Source organism: Corylus avellana, chromosome ca11, assembly GCF_901000735.1.
Source record: "Corylus avellana chromosome ca11, CavTom2PMs-1.0".
Classification (NCBI taxonomy): domain Eukaryota; kingdom Viridiplantae; phylum Streptophyta; class Magnoliopsida; order Fagales; family Betulaceae; genus Corylus; species Corylus avellana.
This window is the reverse complement of record NC_081551.1, coordinates 7,936,617-7,956,216: the sequence shown is the minus strand read 5'-3', so window position 1 is coordinate 7,956,216 and position 19,600 is coordinate 7,936,617. Positions and strand designations below refer to the sequence as shown.

Genomic DNA, 19,600 nt, shown 5'->3' with positions numbered 1-19,600 from the left:
AATAACTTAACCAAAAAAAAAAAACTTTTTATTCCATAGGCAATTTGTATTATTCATTCGTTCATGTTTGGACTTAAACCAAGTCCATTTATGAACATGCAATAAAACCTCCGCTAGGTTTGGGGTTTAGGGATTTGGTATGTTTTAACAAGGCTTTGTTAGCAAAGCAATGTTGGAGGCTAATCAATTCTCCGGACAGTCTAACAGCCCGAATTATGAAGGCGAAGTATTACCCTCACATGGTCATTAATAGAAGCAAATCTTGTTGCAAAACCCTCTTTTGCTTGGAGAAGCATCTATGGAGCTCGTGATCTCATTGAGGAAGGTGTAGCATGTTGAATTGGGAATGGGGAATGTGTTCGAATATGGGGGGATAGGTGGATTCCAAAGCCATCCACTTTTACTGCCCATTCCGCCCCACCAATCCTTGAACCCACTGCAAAAGTTAAGGGGCTTATAAATGGAAATATTGGTTGGTGGGATCAAAGGCTGTTAACGTCAATCTTCTCCAAGGAAGAGGTGGAAGCAATAAATACTATACCTATCAGTAACACAAACCAGCCTGATTTGCAGGTTTGGAAGGGCACTGGTACAGGATGTTTCACAGTTAAGAGCGCCTATCACTTGGCAAAGGAAATAGAAAGCCGACAACAACTGGAAGGTTCAGCCCATATGGGTAATAGTGATAAATGGAAAATTCTGTGGGCACTACCTATACAAAATACAATGTGTGTGGTATGGAAGTGTAGTGCTGGTCTCTTTCATTTGCTTGGCACGTAAAATCTGGTTCCGGCGAAACTTGGTGACACATGGAGGAGCTTTCAGCCATCCAAACTGCCTTGTATAGGAGATGCAAAAATCTGTGGAAGAATATAGGCTAGCACACATGAATGTACCCTCAATATCCAGTGTTTCTTCACTAGCACCAGAAGCGACATGAAAGGCACCCCCTGATGGTTGGTGCAAAGTAAATTGGGATGCAAGTTTTGCTAAACTTTGGGTAGAATGGGCTGGGCATTATAGTGCGAGATAACAGGGGCAATGTGCTGGCAGCTAGAAGCTTAACATGTAGGGGGATGGTGGAGCCGATAGTGGGGGAAACAATGGCCTCCTATTATGCTGCACTATTATGTAAGGAACTAGCTTTGACATATGTAGTCTTAGAGGGGCATGTTAAGCAGGTGGTATACGCAATAGTATCAAAGGGGAATAGCTGGAGTCGTTTTGGCCATTTGGTGGAAGACACACAAACTATTCTACATGCTTTTACAGAATGGAAGTGCGTTCATGTCAACCGTAATGCAAATGTCGTCGCTCATAAGTTGGCAAAAATGGCTACTCATGACATCATATATAGAACTTGGACTCTAAGTATTTCAAATTGTATACGTGATGTTATTCTGATGGAGTAATTAGCTCTATCAAGTGATTGATTCTTATAAAAGATATCATTTTTTTCTCAAAAAGTAAAAAATAAAAAAAATAAAAAATAAAAACCTCCACCCAAAGGTCCAAATTATGGGTGGCAATTAGTCTCCTGTTGTACTGAAATAATAGTATGTCAATCCTAATATGATCGCCTTCAACCTCAATTTGTAATTTTATATTGGGTTCACAGGTCATGTAAAATATTGTTAATTTTAATTGTCGCATGTTAAGTTCGAATCATGTTGATGTACAAGTATAAAATTATATAGACAATTTAGCCTGACCCATTTAATTAAACAAGTTAAATCCGTTAATCATAATTTTGTAATTTTGTGTTAAATTCATGTCAGATTTACGAATCGCACAAAAAATTGTTAGCCCGAACTACAAAACCAACTTGTTTTCTTCCAAGGACCCAAATCCAAAAATTAGTCCAAAATGGAAAGTTAACAAACACAGGCACAGGCCGATGAGCTAGATGGATATACGGAGCCCAAGTACACAGTCCCGGCCTACTCCGAATCATTTACAGAGCCCGAAAAAGAATAGGGGGAAGCACAGATAGCAGGGAGAAGCCTTCCTTCCTCCTTGCCTGAGATAGCTCAAGGGCCATCAAGGCACCAAAACGTTCTCGTGAAAATAGCAAATATTTCTTTTGCGTGAGAAGCAGCGCTTCCTTCTCCGTGACAATAGGCTAATAATCTTTTGCACCAAAGAGTGACTGATAACTAGAATCCACTAGTGGGTTTTTTTCTTCTCCTCTCATTTTTGATCAATATGCAATTTCAAATACCCAGATGGCGAAACCTGGCGGTGATAAAAAATTCATTGATTTCATCTACAACAACAGCAACCCATTTTGCTTCCTTTCATTCTACCCCTACTTCATGTCAGAAGTGGACGAACAAGTGGAAGTCTGTGAGTTTATTATCTCTCTATTTTATTATTATTATTATTATTTTATTATTTTTTAAATTCCTTTTCAAGAAGCATTTTTTTCTTCTTCTGTGTAATGGTGTTTGGGGTATTGCCCATTTGGTGAAAGTTTGTATTTTTGTGTGGATATGAATTTGTTCTACTTATTTCGTGATGTATTTGCAGGCAAACAATTGTTCTTTGCATTTGAATCATTTACATAGAAAGTTGTGTCATTGCCATTGTAATATTGAAAAAGAGATTTTATTTCAGAATAAGAGGAGGTTAGATGATGTACTCTCTTAAGTTCTTAAAATGCTAAGGTGGGGCTTGTTTTAAATTCCATAAATCACTCTGCGGTCATCTTGTGATGTTCAAATTTTGTGATTTCGACTTTAATTGTTGGTCAATTGGGTATTTGTTTTTCGATGAATGAATCAATTTGAAAGAAAAATTGGTCAATTGGTTAGTTTAGTGGTACTTTACTTATCAAGTTGGTTTATGTCAGAAGTTGTTCAAATAAACCTTCATTTGGATGGTTCGTTATCATTTTTGACATACTTCCTACATAGATAAGACTATATAGGTCATTTAGAGTATGGGTGACAATTAGTGTTTGCGTGCTGGGTTAGGATCGTGTTGAGGCATGTGGTTATTTGTAGATGGATTATTCTGTACTTTTGATGGTTTTGGAAAATCCTTCTAAAGTGCCAGTATCTTAACCCATCCAATTATAATTGTGTTATTTGAGCATATGATATCATATTCATCCGTCACCCCAAAATCAGTCCCATTCAATTAGATACCAATTGCTAAAGTCTAGAATCTAGATGCCTACCCATGTACTTTAATGTTAGATTAGAAGTTGTCCTCAATTATGTTTCCATTATAAAGCCATATGTAGACATTAATATTAGGCTTGCCTTATGTCTAACTACTACTGAAATTAAGGGTTTTTTTTTTTTTTAAGCTTCATTATTTGGTTTCTTTGTTCGTCGCATTTTGACCCTAATTTAGTAGAATGATTTCATGATTGGCTTAGGTGTTAGACATGGATTTACTTTTGACTTTCCTTAGCTATTCATCACAGATCTAGTATGAAAAGTATAAAGCAAATAAGATTGGGCATCATCTCATATAGTTCCTACGTTGTCAGATTTTCATCCATTTGCTGTTCACGAGCATATAGGCTTTTCCAAGCAGGATAATTTGGTGTTCAAATAAATCATCTGCATTGCCTTTTTGGTTAATGTAATTGACTCCTAAGATTTTCATGGTAGATTATCTTATAAACTGAGGTTGGTTCCTTTTCATTTTAGCCTCAACTTTGTGCAGCTCCTTTGGTTATTGTTATGTGTATATTGGGCTTTCTGCCATGCTCGAGTGAGCCTTGGTTTGATCTCCTTCTTATGGTGAAGGGTTTTTGTCTCTTCTTTGTACTCAGCTTTGTGTGGTTTTGTTTCAGATTGTTCCATATTTATTTATTTATTTATTTTTCTAGCTCAAGATTAGAACATAATTTTTTTTTGCTTATAATTTAGTGTCTTTCTCTGCTATCCATAATCCATATCTTGTGCATCTTTTTATGTAACACAAAGGCTTATGTGTCTGTGTGTGGACATGCTACCCGGGTATGTGTTGAACCTGCTTAGCTTTCTCTGATGCAAAATTACTTTTCATCATCTGGGTTCTAATTTTTTGTTTGGATAGTGGAAAGCTCAAAGAAATAAAAGATAAGTGTACAAATTTTTAAATAAAATCCTCATTTCTTAAGCAACTTAGCAATTTCCATCTCTTTTCTCTTTGCTCTCTCCAAGATCCAAAAGGAGTCTAAAAGAGTTGTGCATAGTGTAGTGGACACCGGTTAATATGTTTAGTTACTTAAGCTGGGGAGCATCATAGAGATAATTAGGTATATTTTAGAAGGGGACACTCGATTGTAAATCTAATGGTTTCCCCTCTGTTTGAAGCTATGTTAAACCTATAAGAAAGGAGCTGGATCATCTTTATATGATATTCTGTTTAAATACATTTTTTTTCTGCTCAACAATTCTTTATTATGTATGTTTGCATGTTTGCACTCTATGATTAGCTACTTTTAATTGAGTGATGGTGAACACACACACGTGCATAGAAACACGGCATTATACATAGACACATATACTTACATATCTTAGCTAGTACGTACTTTTGGGAAAATATCAAAACCATATCCTTTGCTTTCGCTCATTATAAAAAAGCTCACTAAGTTTTCAATTTTATTGAATAGATCTCTCTAGATGAAGGATTTATCAAATAGATCCGTACATAATTTTTTTTAACAGTAATTATGAAATACCAATTATACCCCAAAAGAAAAAATTACAAAAAAAAAAAAAAAAAACAGTTTAAAAGAAACAAAATAATCTCTCCATGGCCATCCACGGCCATGGGGAGGAGGTCTCCATTCACCTCCATACCTTCAAGGCCATGGAGGTCCAACCTCTGGACTACCACACCTGTTCCATGGTTGTGGAGGTCATCCATGGACCTCCGTCATGAGTCCATAGAGATCCATGCCTCCATGGTCCATGCATGGAGGCCCAACCTCCATGCTTTGGAGGTTCACAGCCATGAACACCTCCATGGCCATGGAGGCCACCTTCATGCGAATGGCTGTGGAGGGATTTTTTTGGCAATTTTTTTCTTTACGGGCATAATTGGTATTTTACAAGTATTCTGTGAGAAAAATTGACAGAATATGATTGGACTGATCTATTTAATAAATTCTTCATTTGTAGGGATTTATTTGATAAAACTGATAACTTAAGGAGTTTTTTGATGCTAAGTGAAAGCAAGGATATGAATTTGATAGTTTTCCATGATTTTATTTAGTATTAACATCTTTAAAGAAGTTTGACAGTCTAAATACTTTTGCAGGATATAAAAGGAGGTCAGGAACCAACTAAGGTACGTGAGTCAGTACTTACTGTTAGTATTCTTATGGAATATTAAGTTTAATTTTACATGCTAAAGAATTAAAGGTACAACAGCTGAAGTTGGCATTGCAGAATAGCTATTTATTTATAGATATACAGGTCTCAATCACGTAGCAGTGTATGAGTTCTGTTTACCTGTAAAAAAAATAATAAGAGTAATCACTCAAGTGTGCCAAATAAATATCAATGCAACTTATTGTTAGTTCAGAGTTATTGTATGTATTGTTTAGATCATCTTTATCCTTATGATGTAGGACAAACTGATTGGAGACCTAATCTAATTTAGGACTGCAGCACAGGGATGTTTGCCTGTGCTTAATTTAGATAATGCTTCAGGAATGAGTCTTTAAAGTTCCAACAGATGGGATAAGCAAGTAGAGCTTTTGCTTCAGACCAGGCTAGGAAAGATTGAATTCTGAAGGGTTTTAAGGAGCTGGAAATAGGAAGGAATTGTTTGTAGGATTTAGTAAGGGATTGAGGTTTATGATGGTAAAAAGGTAGGTAAAAGTTTGAGGAATTTAGGATTTCTAATATACTAAGGAAAGAGGTTGGTTTGAGACAAAACAAGGACAAAAACTCAAGCTTTGAGTTGCTGTTCTGGGCTGTTATCAGTAACCTGAGAAGCTGTTTGTGTGCTAATTAACAAAAGAATGGTTTAGGGTTTTATTGTTTTTTACTTATCAAAAAAAAAGGGTTTTATTGTTTTGGACCTTGGAAAAATAATTAATGCAAAACTGGGTCTGGAATTCGATCAATTATTGATTGAAATTAAAAAGACATAGGAAGAGAAGAAAATATTGTATAACCTCACACCTGGAGATCTTAAGTGCCACAGAAAATATTGTCTAGCCTCACACCTAGAGATCTTAAGTGCCACTGTTAGGGTTTCCTTGGCACCACATAAACCTCATAAAAAGTTCATGCCTAAACCCTAACCCATAAATACATACAAGGGTTTTGATTAAGAGTACTTTGTCTAACCTACCTACATATTATTTGTCATTGTTCCCTATTCCTTTGGGTGTGGCAAACAGGATAGAGAAACTTCAAAGATATTTCTTATGGGGTGGTCTCAATGAGGAGTTTAAGTTCCATTTAGTTAAGTGGTCACAACTTTGCTCTCCTATGCAATTTGTTGGATTGGAAATTCGGAATTTAAGTAAATTTAATCAAGCATTGTTGGGTGAATGGTTATGGTGATTTGCTACGGAAAGGGAAGCATTTTGTCGTGTGGTTGTAGAAGCAAAATATGGTTGTATGAACGGAGGTTGGTGTACAAAGGAAGTTGAGGAGCCTTTTGGTGTTGGAGTGTGGAAACCTATTAGGAGGGGGTGGAGAGTTTTCTCGAGATCTCTTAGTTTTGAAGTAGGCAATGGTTCTCATATTAGATTCTGGCATGATATTTGGTTTGGAGATCAGTCTTTGAAGGAAGCCTTCCCGGAATTATTTCCTATTGCAAGACGTAAGGAGGCGTGGGTTATGGATAATATGCAGGTTTCTAATGGCGTTATTCAATGGAATGTACCTTTTTTACAAGCTGCCTAGGATTGGGAGGTAGAGGTGGTGATGGCTTTTTTGGGATGTTGTATGCTCTCAGACGGCAGCCAGGGGGGAGGATTTTATTCGGTGGACTCCTTCAAAGCAAAAGAAGTTTGAGGTGCTGTCATTTTTTCGTGTGCTTTCTACTTCGGGGGCGGCTACATCGAGGGTTTCTTCCTTCCCTTGGAGGAGTATCTGAAAAGTTAAAGTACCACTGAGAGTGAGCTTCTTTGTGTGGACGGCAACTCTCTGTAAGATTTTGGCTTTGGATATCTACGTAAGAGAAGAATAATAGTGGTGGATTGGTGTTGCATGTTTAAGTAGAGCGGCAAATCTGTAGATCATCTCCTTCTTCATTGCGAAGTGGCACGAGACTTATGGAGTGCGATCTTTACTCATTTTGACGTCACATGGGTTATGCCTGGAAGGGTGTTAGATTTGTTAGCTTGTTGGTGAGGTCAAGGAGGTAATTGTTCAGTTATGGATGTGTGGAGAATAGCCCTGCTGTGCTTAATGTGGACCATATGGAGATAGAAGAGAGTGGAATGCAAGATGTTTTGAAGATCATGAAAAGTAGCAAGACGAGCTCAAAAGCATTTTTGTCAAGTCCCTCTTCAATTGGGCGGGGGCTTTTAATATTTCCCAGTTCTCTACTTTGTCTCAATTTGTGAAATTTTGTTCTTCTTTTCACCTTTAGTGGGGCCTTTCTTTGTATACATCATTAATGTTAGGGTTGCACCCCTCTGCGCCTTTCAATGAAATGAATTATTTATTAAAAAAAAAAAACATTCGCATGTACGTATGCAACTAATGTTTAACTCTTATAGAACTTGGAGTAAATGAGATTTGACTACTATGCCCAAAATAAATAACTATTAGGTCCTCAAATAGAACCTAATAACATAATCAACCCATTATAAAGTTCATGGACCAAAGTGAATGCCATATCTAGAAATTTGGAAATTGTAGAAATACCCTGACTTTTAAAATTAAAATAACAGAGAATAAAACTAAACTAGCTTCTCACTGTTTGCATCAGCTTATGACATTAGTGATCAAGTTTATGCTCCAATTCAACTTAGGACGAAATAATTCTTCATCAATTTTTGGTGGTTTATGGAAAATCCCAGTGGTCCTTAAAATCTTACATTTAAAAGTAAAGAAACAGGCTTTGTTAGTTGACATAATAGCTTTCTTTTCCATGGGGAATAACCGGTGCTGCATAGATGCTCGAGACCTTCATGACTAGAGTAGGCATGAAATTCTAATTTATATAAATTAAGTACTGCTGAAATGCTAATTTGTTAATTGAATATGTCGGACATGAACAAGTATATATTACTCAATTTTTAAGTCAACATCAGTTGGCAGTGTTACTTTCCCATACTTATAGACAACAAACAATAATTTTCTCCTTTGATTTCTTCCAATGTCATATTCCAACAGCAAAAAGATTTTATTTCTTTCTTTCCCCAGGTAATTCTCCCTTGCCTTCCTTCCCCCTTCTTCAAACATGGTCTCTTTCTGCTTTCTAAGCTGCATTGTTTGTGGTAGGGACACTATGCCCCTGTCACTTCAGTATTCCTTACCAATCATTGAATCCGCCTGAGTTTATATATATATTTTTTGATAACATAGGAGAACTTTACTCAGATTAATTGCACGTCGCAAACGCATACTGTACAATAGTCCTCACCGTTAATCAAACTCCTACAGGTAACTGACTCCACCCGCCAGAACCAAATCCGCCTGAGTATATTAATTGATTGGAAATAATTTATATAACTTTTATTTGTTACAGTGACATCTCTATGGGTTTTCAACTCAGCTAAATTTGTATTAGCTATAATTTACTAGGGGATGAAGTATAATCTGAAGTTGTATTTTGAAAGCTTGTCCAATGGGCAAAGAGAAAACATATGTTGATAACTATAGACAGTGCAGTATAAAGTTCCTTATTTCTTTATTTTTTGGACTTAGTGGGGAGCTCTTGATAAATCAAGGAGTTTCTATTGGTTTTAGAAACTCTTTTCTACCCAATTAAGATTCTGTTGTTATGTGAGTCTCTGGTTTTGTGCTAATTCTACCAGTCTGATGGGTGATGAATTCCTATTTATAGAAATGCATTAAGATTTGCTGAGTTTTGCAACAAATAGGTGCTATTCATATCACTTCAGAAATATTTGGTTTCATGCATATATATACATTGATTTTCAAAGAAGATTCCATCCTTAAAATTGAGTCTGAAGTCTTCCATGAGCTAAAAAGGTCTTGCATTTCGCCAGGTGTGATGGGGATGTGTGCACAAAAGTGAAGGGTTTCATGGAGGATTTCATTTCTTCATATGCAGACTTGCATGCTTGTGGTTCTTGAGAGTTTTGCTAAAGCTTTTGCGCTGCTCTAGTTTGCCATATGACAGAAGTATTCAATATAGCTACATATCTTGGCAATTAAATATAATGACTCATGTTAGGCGATTTCCACTTACTTTCTTACAACTGTTTGAAGTACACAGCAAAAAAGAAGAGAGAAAAAAAAAAAAAAAAAGAAGGAATTATTGAAGTTAAAAAGTACTTCTCATGCGAACAATCACATAATTGAAGTTTAGCCTTTGTTTCTTTGTCACTGGCTTCCCTTCATTTTTTTGCAATCCCTCTCACACTTCAAATATTCAATTCAGAATTACATCAGATATGCAACACGTCAAAAGCGTGCTGATGCAAAGAGAGCTCTAAAAGACCTCCTGTTCAAAAGTGGGTCCTCAAAAGTTCAGGTACACTTTTCTAGAACCCTTTTTTTTGTTGAAGATCTACCTGTTCTTTATTTAGAATTCTTGATTATGATGGCATACGCTTCTGTTTGCAATTTTTCCTAGAATGAAGAGAGGATGATGAGAGTTGAAATGGGAAACTGCTCTCATGCAAAGCAGGAGGGTCATTCATATAGCTCTGGTAAGAAAGGTGGATCAAAGTTTTCTGCCCATCATGCTGACAAAATTCACCACAAGAAAATAAGACGTGAGATTTTCCCCACTTCACATTTAATTAGCTTTTTTTCTTTCTTAATCTATATACAATGTATTTTTATTAAAGTGCATGTTCTTGAGTTCTTTATTCTAATTACCTTGTAGTATTTTAGGTTTCTTTATCTGCATCCCAGCCTATGTGGTGGAACTAACCAGTTCAATGGTTAGATTTAGGGCCAAAGTGACAAAATAATCCTCATATATATTTTTGAAATGTCAAGTAATAGAAATCACCATTATGCATGCATGGCATGTGAAGTTGGATGAGATTGTGACCGAGTTTGAAAAGCTTATACTTCATAATCAGTACAAATATGGTGTGGTTATTGCAAACAATTAAAGTGATCACCAAAGTAGTGGGAAATGTATAGGAAGTCATTTCTTGAACTGAAATACTCTTAATGAAAAATATATATCATCTAAAATGTAAAAGGGGATGGGCCAGGCCATTTCAGCCCAAACAAATGATGGACCCAGGTAAGCCCATTCGGTAACAACCCATTAACAGATATCGTAAATTCTACTTTCGTAGAATTTTACCCAGGAGACAGTTACAATGGCGCCCAAAGCCCGCGGGTCGATTGGAACATCCGGCGACTGAGGAGCGGGGGAGAATAGCCGGAGTAGGGCGCCGGAGATGAAAGAAGTGTACCTGCCACAGAACATGACGACAAGAGGATCGGGAACTTGAGGAGATCCAACGGTGGAAGTCTAATGGCAGTAGAGGCGGTGACAGGAGGAGTGGAGGCTGTGTGTTCACCTGGGCAGGCCGGAACCGATGCGGATAGGGCCGAAAAGGGTGTAACAGAACCCATTGGTGCCGTATAGGATATGGGTCAGCCTCTGGGTCAGGAGAGGCAGGCATTCTCCCACACACAACTCGTCAGGGACACACGTTGGACTGCTAGAGATACCGATAAGGGCAGTGGAACACCAGCGATGGCCACAGAACATGCCGCCAAGAGCATTGGCCACACGAGGAGACACAAAGGTGGAATTCTAATGGCAGTAGAGGTGGTGACAGGAGGAGTGGAGGATGCGTGTTCATCTGGGCAGGCCGGAATTGAGGCAGAGATGGCAGAAAAGGATGTAACAGAACCCATTGGCGCCGTAGAAGGGACGGGTCAGCCTTTGGGTCAGGAAACGCCGACACTCTTACCACCCAGAACTTGCCGGAGACACACATGTGATTACTAGAGAAACCAATAAGGGCAGGGGAACACTGGCAATGGTGGAGATGATCAGCAGTGATGTAGTATGCTCAGAAATCGCTGGAGAGGAGGTTCTGACTGATAAGAAATCAACGGAGCTAGTTGAAAATGGGAAATATATAGAACCGGGAGAGGATAAGGAGGAAGAGGAGAGTATGGGAAATGGAGATGGGGAATATACAATAATAGATGAGTTTGGGGGGACAGAGATGCTGGATATTCAACCGCTGGCCATTATGGGGCAAATGGAGGAGCTCAATCACTGTCTCTAGATTGGGTGCTAGAGATGGTATTAGAATGTTGTCATGCTTTGGGTCTAACTTGTGATGGGCATGAGGAGGATTTGCTGGCTCTGTTTACTGCCATTGAGGCCAGTAAATCTAACAAGGGAGTGGGTCACGGTAAACAGGCGATTGACAAATCGGGGAATCGAGGAAATCGCGAATTAAAGCCGTTGGAATGCATGGTGAATTATGATGTGAAGGGATCATCTAAATTGACAGGAAAGGGGAGGGCTGGTAAATATTTTTTATGAAGCCAAAAATAATTTCGTGGAATGTGAGGTATGAATGAGCTTGAGAAAAGGATAAAGATTAGGAGGAGGTTACGAGAGTGGAAGGCTAATATTGTGTGTTTGCAGGAAACAAAAATGGAGGTCATTAATAGGGAGGTGGTTTGGAGTGTGTGGGGGTGTAATTATGTTTATTGACTGTATTTGGGATCAACAGGTGCATCCAGGGGTATTTTATTAATGTGGTATAGACGAGTGGTGGAGAAGATTGAGGAATGTGTAGCGAGATTTGTGGTAGCCTGTGTCTTCAGAAGTGTTACAGAAAATTTTGAATGGGCTTTTGCTGGTGTTTATGGGCCAAATGCTGATGACGTTAGAAGTAATTTATGGGATGAATTGCGTGGATTAATGAATCTGTGGGAAATGCCTTGGTGTATGGGAGGGGATTTTAATGTAGTCTGAAATCCAGGAGAACGATTACGTGCATCCAGACACACGCAAGCAATGACCCATTTTTTTGACTTATTTTTGAACAGGGACTGATCGATCTTCCAATGGTAGGAGGGAGGATCACATGGTCTAATCGTCGTGCGGGATCTAGATTTGATATATTCTTGACATCCACAGCATGGGAGGAATATTTTCCAGATGTATGTCAGAAAAGGCTTCATTGGGTACTATCGGACCATTTTCCGGTGATATTGGAGTGTGGAGTAGGAAGAAGGGGTCGAATATCTTTAAGGTTTGAGAATATGTGGTTACAAGCGGAGGATTTTGTGGAGCAGGTAAAGAGGTGGTGGGATTCTTATTGCTTTGAAGGTAATTTGAGTTATGTGTTGGCTCAAAAGTTGAAAGCACTGAAAGGTGATCTCAAAATAAGAAGTGCTAGGGAGTCAAACAAATGAACTCAGAAAAATTTTCAAACTAATGTGACAAGGGTTTTTAAATTAAAAAAAATGCAATTCCTTCTCCATTATTTGCCACTCACGGTCTGCCACGTCAGTTTGAAAATTTTTCTGAATTCATTTGTTTGGCTCCCTAGCACTCCCCTCTCAAAATATGGAATGTGGAGGTTTTTGGAGACTTAAGGAAAAGGAAAAAGGAGATGGAAGAGGGATTGAGTGAGCTGGATCACATTGAAGAAATTAGAGCTTTAATGGAGGAGGAGATGATTAAGCGACAAGAGTGTTCTCACAACCTAGAGAAGATCCTATACCAAGAGGAAGTGAGTTGGAGGCAGAAATCTAGGGCATTGTGGTTGAAAGAAGGAGATCGAAATACGAAGTTCTTCCATAGATTGGTCAATTCACAGAGGCGAAACCACACAGTTGCTACTATGATGGTGGATGGGAGCAGGACAGATGATCCAGCAGTTATACAAGACCATATTGTGAACTTTAATAAAACATTGTATTCTGAACAGTATCAAGGGAGACCAACCAGGCTGTTAGCTCCTTTGTTGGACAACCAGGCTTTTAGCTCCATTGATGAAGAGGAGAGACTTTGGATGAAGCGAGAATTTGAGGAAGATGAATTATGGGAGGTGGTGAAGAAGTTGAAGAGCGACAAAGCACCCGTCCCTGATGGATTTACTATGGCTTTCTTTTAGAAATGTTGGGGGGTGGTAAAGGAGGACCTTATGGCGGTTTTCAAGGGATTTCATGAGTGGAAGATTTGAGAAGAGTATTGACGCTACATTTGTTGCGCTTATCCCCAATAAAGCTGGAGCGGTGGAGATTAATGATTTTCGCCCTGTTAGTCTTGTAAGTGGAGTGTATAAAATAATTTCGAAGGTACTGGTAAGTCGGTTGAACCCAGTATCGGGGAATCTTGTGTCACATACATAAAATGCATTTATTCTAGGAAGGCAAATGAATGTGTGGATAGTCGGATTCAATCTGGGGAACCAAGTCTCATATGCAAGCTGGATTTAGAGAAGGCTTATGATCACGTCAACCGGGACTTTCTACTATATATGTTAGAGAGGTGTGGTTTTGGGGAAAGATGGCGTGGTTGGGTTCATCATTGTGTCTCTACGGTACGTTTCTCTGTCCTCATTAATGGGACGCCTGCAGGCTTTTTCAGTAGCTCTCGAGGAGTGAGACAAGGGGACTCTTTGTCTCCTCTATTATTTGTGTTGGTGATGGAGGCGTTTAGCAGGATGATAAATGCAACGGTGGAGAGAGATCTTATGTCTGGATTTTCGGTGGGTTCGCGACATTCAAAGGTAATGGTAGTATCACACTTGTTATTCGCAGATGACACACTTATCTTCTGCGAACTAAAGGTGGAACAACTTCGTAATTTGAGATGTTTGCTGCTGTGTTTTGAAGTGATTTCAGGCTTGAAAATAAATTTGTCAAAGTTTGATATTGTCCCTGTAGGTGAGGTGGGAGATATGGAAGGTCTGTCAAGAATACTTGGGTGTGGAGTGGGTTCGATGCCATTTATGTACTTGGGCTTACCATTGGGTGCTCATTATAAGGATCCATCTATATGGAATACTGTCATTGAGAAGATGGAGGTTAAATTGGCAGGGTGGAAGCAGATGTATTTATCCAAGGGTAGTAGGCTAACGATGATTAAAGCACTCTTTCTAATCTACACACATATTATTTATCTTTGTTCCAGATTCCAGTGGGACTGGCGAAGCGTATAGAACAAAATTCAAAGAGATTTCTTGTGGGGAGGTGTCGGTGATGAATTCAAGTTTCATTTGGTAAATTGGTCCCAGGTAAAGCTGATGGAGGTGGGGGGGATTAGGGGTAAGGAATTTGATTCAGTTCAATCGAGCTTTGTTAGGCAAATGGTTGTAGAGGTTTGACATTGATGGAGATGCTTGGTGGAGGAATTTGGTGGCAGTTAAATATGATATGAGGAGGGGTGGTTGGTGTTCCAAGGAAGTAGGGGGATCCTATGGGGTGGGAGTGTGGAAATGTATTCGGAGGGGGTGGGATAATTTTAACTAGCATGTGTGATTTGAGGTAGGAGATGATTCTAGAGTGTTGTTTTGGCATGATGTTTAGTGTGGGGAGTTACCATTGAAGATTCTTTTTCCAGCCTTGTTCTCTATTTCATGCGCAAAGGAGGCATGGGTGGGGGAGAATATGGATATGGCACATGGTGTTATTCATTGAAATGTTACGTTTTCTCGACCTGTTCATGACTGGGAAATGGAAGTGGTTTCACAATTTTTCGAGTTACTGTATTTCCAACAGATTAGGCAGGGTAGTGTGGATAAAATTTGTTGGATCCCCTTGAAGAGGAAGAATTTTGAAGTGAAGTCCTATTATCAGGTAATGGTTAATCCGGCACCAATTATTTGTCCTTGGAAGAGTATTTGGAAGAGTAAAGCTCCTCCGAGAGTGGTTTTTTTTGTGTGGACGGCGGTGTTGGGGAAAATATTAACATTGGATAATTTACGTAAGAAGAACATTATAGTGACGGAGTGGTGTTGTATGTATAACACAATGGAGAATCAATTGATCACTTATTCTTGCATTGTGAGGTTGCTATTGAGGTATGGAGCATGGTCCTTTAGTTGTTTGGTGTTACGTGGGTGATGCCGGATAGGATGAAGGACTATTTGGGAAGTTGGAGGGGACAAAGGGGTAACCGTACAGTTTTGCAAATTTGGAGAATGGTTCCTTTGTGTGTTATGTGGTGTCTATAAAGAGAAATGAATGCACGGAGCTTTGAGGACCGTGAACTTGGACTCATTGAATTGAAGAAAATGGTACTCCAAACACTTTACTCGTGGAGAGTAATGTGGTATTCGTCGCAAGTGTTAACACTTGCTGAATTTTTAGATTTATGTGCTTTATTCTTAGCTTAAAAGCTTTTGTATACTTGGGCCCTATTGTATACTTCTTATGTACTTGGGTTGCGCCCCTTTGCGCTTATTTATGAACTGACATTACCTATCCAAAAAAGAAAAAAGAATTTAAAAGCTCAGGCTGCTTAATCGACACAAACAGTTATGATTCTTTACCTTTATGTTGTCCTGTCACTAATGCTTCCCCTTATATAACATTTTTAGGTAAGTTGAGAAAAAAGAGTATTTCTGAGGACTTCGATGATGATCCGGAGCCAATCTTTAAGGCAACATTTGGGAACAAATGGTATACATGGACTTTTAAGTCATGGCAGGAATCTTCTTTCCAGAATTCAACATCTGGATTTGAGTGGAGAGAGCGTTCAAGCTGGAAAAACAGTAGAGCTAAAAGATGGGAAACTCAGAGTGAAGCTGAGTCTGATGAAGATTCATGTGCTGTAGGATCACGCTCTGATAGAACTATACTTGGTCTGCCTCCAACAGGCCCTTTGAAGATAGAAGATGTTAAAAATGCGTAAGTCTCTAGACTCTAGTTCTTTTATGCTCTTTTTAGCATGAACTTGACAATGAAACAACGTTGAGTGACAGAAACTTATATATAAATTTCATGGTATATTAATGTACATAGATAAATCTTCTAGTTTCTCTACCGTTACATCATTTTTTGGCGCTGTTCTCCTTGCAGTTTCCGCTTATCAGCTTTAAAATGGCATCCTGACAAACATCAAGGCCCTTCACAGGTAAGTGTTTAGGTTTCTGGTCTCTGCTTAATCTTCTACTTAAACTTCTTGCATGTCTACTGCTAAAAGATTATGTGTTCAGCTGAAGTGGGTTAGTTATATATTCTTATGCACATTCCTTCTTCGATCCTCTTGGCATGTATTGCCCCATAAGCAGGATTTGAACCCATATACAGTTCTGATTATCTGCTGAGATATCGAGGAATATCTAGAAAGGCATTAAGGGATCGATTTGATTCCATTTTGAAAATATAAACTAGTCTCCAAAATACGCCTAGAGGGGGATGAGTAGGTGTTTAACAAAAATAATGCGGAATTAAAAATAAGAAGCATGCAACAATCAATCACCAAAATATGTAAAGCAGTAAATTACAGAAACACAAATATTTTGGTAATGAAAAGGAAACCTTTTAGAAATTTTTCTAAAAGTAAAACCTCTCCAGGGCAGCAAAACCCAGTAAATCACTAAAAGAAAATCCAGATTACACAATGACATTTACAATCCTTTGCAACTCCAAGGCTCTATAAAATCAATAAGCTTCCCGCTTGTCTTCCTAGCTCGACAACCTTCTTGAAGTGATTCTCCTTTACCAGATCCTCCAATATACTTCTTATTGTTGATGAACAAATTGATTTTTCAAATACCGCAACACTTTAAGAGAACATGGCTTTGAAGCTTTGAATACTGATAATCCTCTTTTAGCACAATATAGAATTTTACCTCTCAGTTGCTTGAAAAAATTGTGCTCTATAGTCTTATATATAGGCACTGAGAAATAGGTTTCCTTGTTGAAGTAGAAAACCTTATTATGGAAAATCCGTAGTAACATTCGGACGGCAGACGGCCTCGTTCGAACAGAACTAGGATTTTATAGAAATCAAAGCTGAAGTTGGTAAGCCCTAATGCGGTAACGGACAGCTTCCGTTCAGACGGACTTGATACCCGTTCGGACGTGGCTAGGTTAAACTTCTATTGATACCACTCATCCGAACCCTCAACGAATGGCCTTGCGAATGGAGCTCTCTGGATTCACTAGGGGCAACTACTGTTCGAACGGCCCAGCGAACGAACGCCCATTGAATGAAGCTCTCGGGTTTTACTATGGAACACATCACGTTCGGACGCCAGCGAACGCTCTTGCAAACAAAACTTCAAACGAGAAAAGAATACACTTTTGGACACCGAATTAACTAACCTAAAACCTAACACATCTCTATTTTCTGTACCAACACATTCTACCTATACCACTGTATCTTTGCTTAGTAAAATCTCTTGGTGGCTCGGCAAACACTTGAGATCAAACTTCACCAAGGAATTGGGGGTTGCCAAGGATTGGAGTGGCCTAAGGCCTAACTAGGGCTGTAAATGAACCGAGTTGTTCATGAATAGCTCAAGCTCAACTCGTATAAGCTTTTACTCAAGCTCAGTTTATTTAATAAACGAGTCAAGCTCGAACAGTAATTATAACTCAAAGATTAAACGAGCTAAGCTCAAATGAACTCTGCTCAGCTCAGTTTAAGCTCGTGAGCAATGCTTGTATAAACTCGACTTGGCTTGTTAAGATATACATGTGTGTGTGTACACACACATTATATATATATATATATATATGTTGGTGTATACAATAACATACTACTAACATATACATATACATATATACAATTAAAATGTGCTAGTGTATGTAATGGGTGTAATATATGTATATGTTAGTATATACACACTAGCACTTTTTAGTATAGAATTAATATTAACGCATGGAGGTGCTAACTCGCATAATAATGAGGGAAGAAAATAAGGGTTCTATTCATGGAGTCAAAATTAGCAGAAATGCTTGCCCGATTTCTTATTTGCTTTTTCAAATAATCTAACTATCTTTAGCAGGGAAAATAAATTTGAGGCTGGTAGCTCACACTCAAAACTCCTCTAACTTGAGTCCTAGTCGTGCTGCGGTCTGTTTCTCAGCTTCACTTGCTCGATTTACACTTCTGATTGGTTCTATCCATCCCTAACCTTAATGAACCAAGTATGACGCGGTCAATTAGTAAAGCGGTTCGAGTTCTCAGTCAATTCTCATTGCCTGGTAAAAAAATTGAAATCTAACTCAAGCTCGAGCTTTGCTTGTTTAATTAAATGAGCTGAGCTTGAGTTGATGATGAACTTGGTTGATTTTTATCGAGCAAAGTTTGAATATGTTCCAAACGCTCGATTCGAGCTCAGCCATGCTCGAGCCTATGTATATGTTTTTCAAGCTGAGTTCGGAAAGCCAATACTTGGCTTGACTCGACTTGATTATAGCCCTAGGCCTAACCTTATATTATGCGAGTACTGCGGTAAGTAGGGTTGCAAAAAATTTTGAGCTTTTCATAAACAATTTGAACTCAACTCATATAAACTCAACTTGATTTCAATTTATTTGTTAAATAAACTGAACTTGAACGTAAATTTAGTATTAAATGAGCTCATTTACACTATTTTTCATCCTTCTGACCTCAGAAAGACCCAAGCCATCAGGTTTTTTTTTTTCTATAAAAAAGCTATCCAGCCAAGCCTAGATGATTGCCCCGATGCAGTAGATAAGTGAATTGGAGCTGATCACATGGCCAACCTGATTTATAGGAAGATAGGATTTTTGTAAAAAAAATGCTACAAATTCCTTCATTACTCACAAGATTAAGCCCGAAGATACTGCTCACTTTGTTCCAATCAAAAGATGCCAAGTCGCTGTAAATAAACAAGTGATCAAGTCTTCGCTTGTGGTCTATTACAACAGTTACATTTGCTAGCAAGTATATATATATATATATATATATATAGTTGTAAAATCTAGTGGCCCTCCAAGTTGTAGTGTTCAACCAAAGTACTATGTTCCCTGTCTATATCCTCTCTCTCTCTCTCTCTCTCTCTCTCTCTCTCTCTCTCAGTATAGGTGAGTTAAACGTGAAAAATCATTGAAGGAGGTGAAAAAATTGTCGTGAGAAGATAGGCTACTGCACAAGAAATACAAGGTTAGGGAAGGAGGCCACCATTGACATCCCAAGGACCCCCCCTGGCCTAAGTGATTTTACTTGTTTTTTTAATGCCTTTTATGCATTTGTTTGTGGTTTTTGTTTTGAAGTCTTAGAAGAAATCAATGTATATTGCAGGTAATGGCCGAAGAGAAATTCAAAGTGTGTGCTAATGCATACAGGTCGCTGTCTAGTGCTCTCTCCCCAGCTTAACTAGTCAGTTTTTGGTTCAAATGCCTTAAGACGCTCCGTTTCATAACAGGTTAGCTTTACCTTTGGAGCAGCAATTGTATAATTTATATTTATATTAAGTTATATGCCTTTTCATAATAAGTAATGTCCAAGCTCCATTTCTTATAATTATTGACTGCTGACTCTATCCTAGATGTTATAATTATTAAACACTACTTAT

At 38.4% G+C, this 19,600-nt stretch overlaps 1 protein-coding gene across 2 annotated transcripts; it reads left to right on the top strand.

The window, feature by feature from the left end:
• Positions 1–1,934: 1,934 nt before the first annotated feature.
• Positions 1,935–19,583, top strand: LOC132165514 (uncharacterized). Of its 2 annotated transcripts, XM_059576114.1 has the most exons (8): positions 2,287–2,346; positions 5,263–5,292; positions 9,146–9,281; positions 9,541–9,633; positions 9,736–9,877; positions 15,647–15,956; positions 16,128–16,182; positions 19,327–19,583. In XM_059576114.1, the coding sequence occupies exons 3-8, from the start codon at positions 9,273–9,275 to the stop codon at positions 19,399–19,401; spliced, it is 684 nt and encodes a 227-aa protein (XP_059432097.1). In that variant the 5' UTR covers positions 2,287–2,346; positions 5,263–5,292; positions 9,146–9,272; the 3' UTR covers positions 19,402–19,583. The 2 variants fall into 2 exon arrangements, with proteins under 2 accessions (XP_059432096.1, XP_059432097.1); XM_059576113.1 differs by lacking the exon at positions 9,146–9,281 and having other exon boundaries at positions 1,935–2,346.
• The last annotated feature ends 17 nt before the right edge of the window (positions 19,584–19,600 follow it).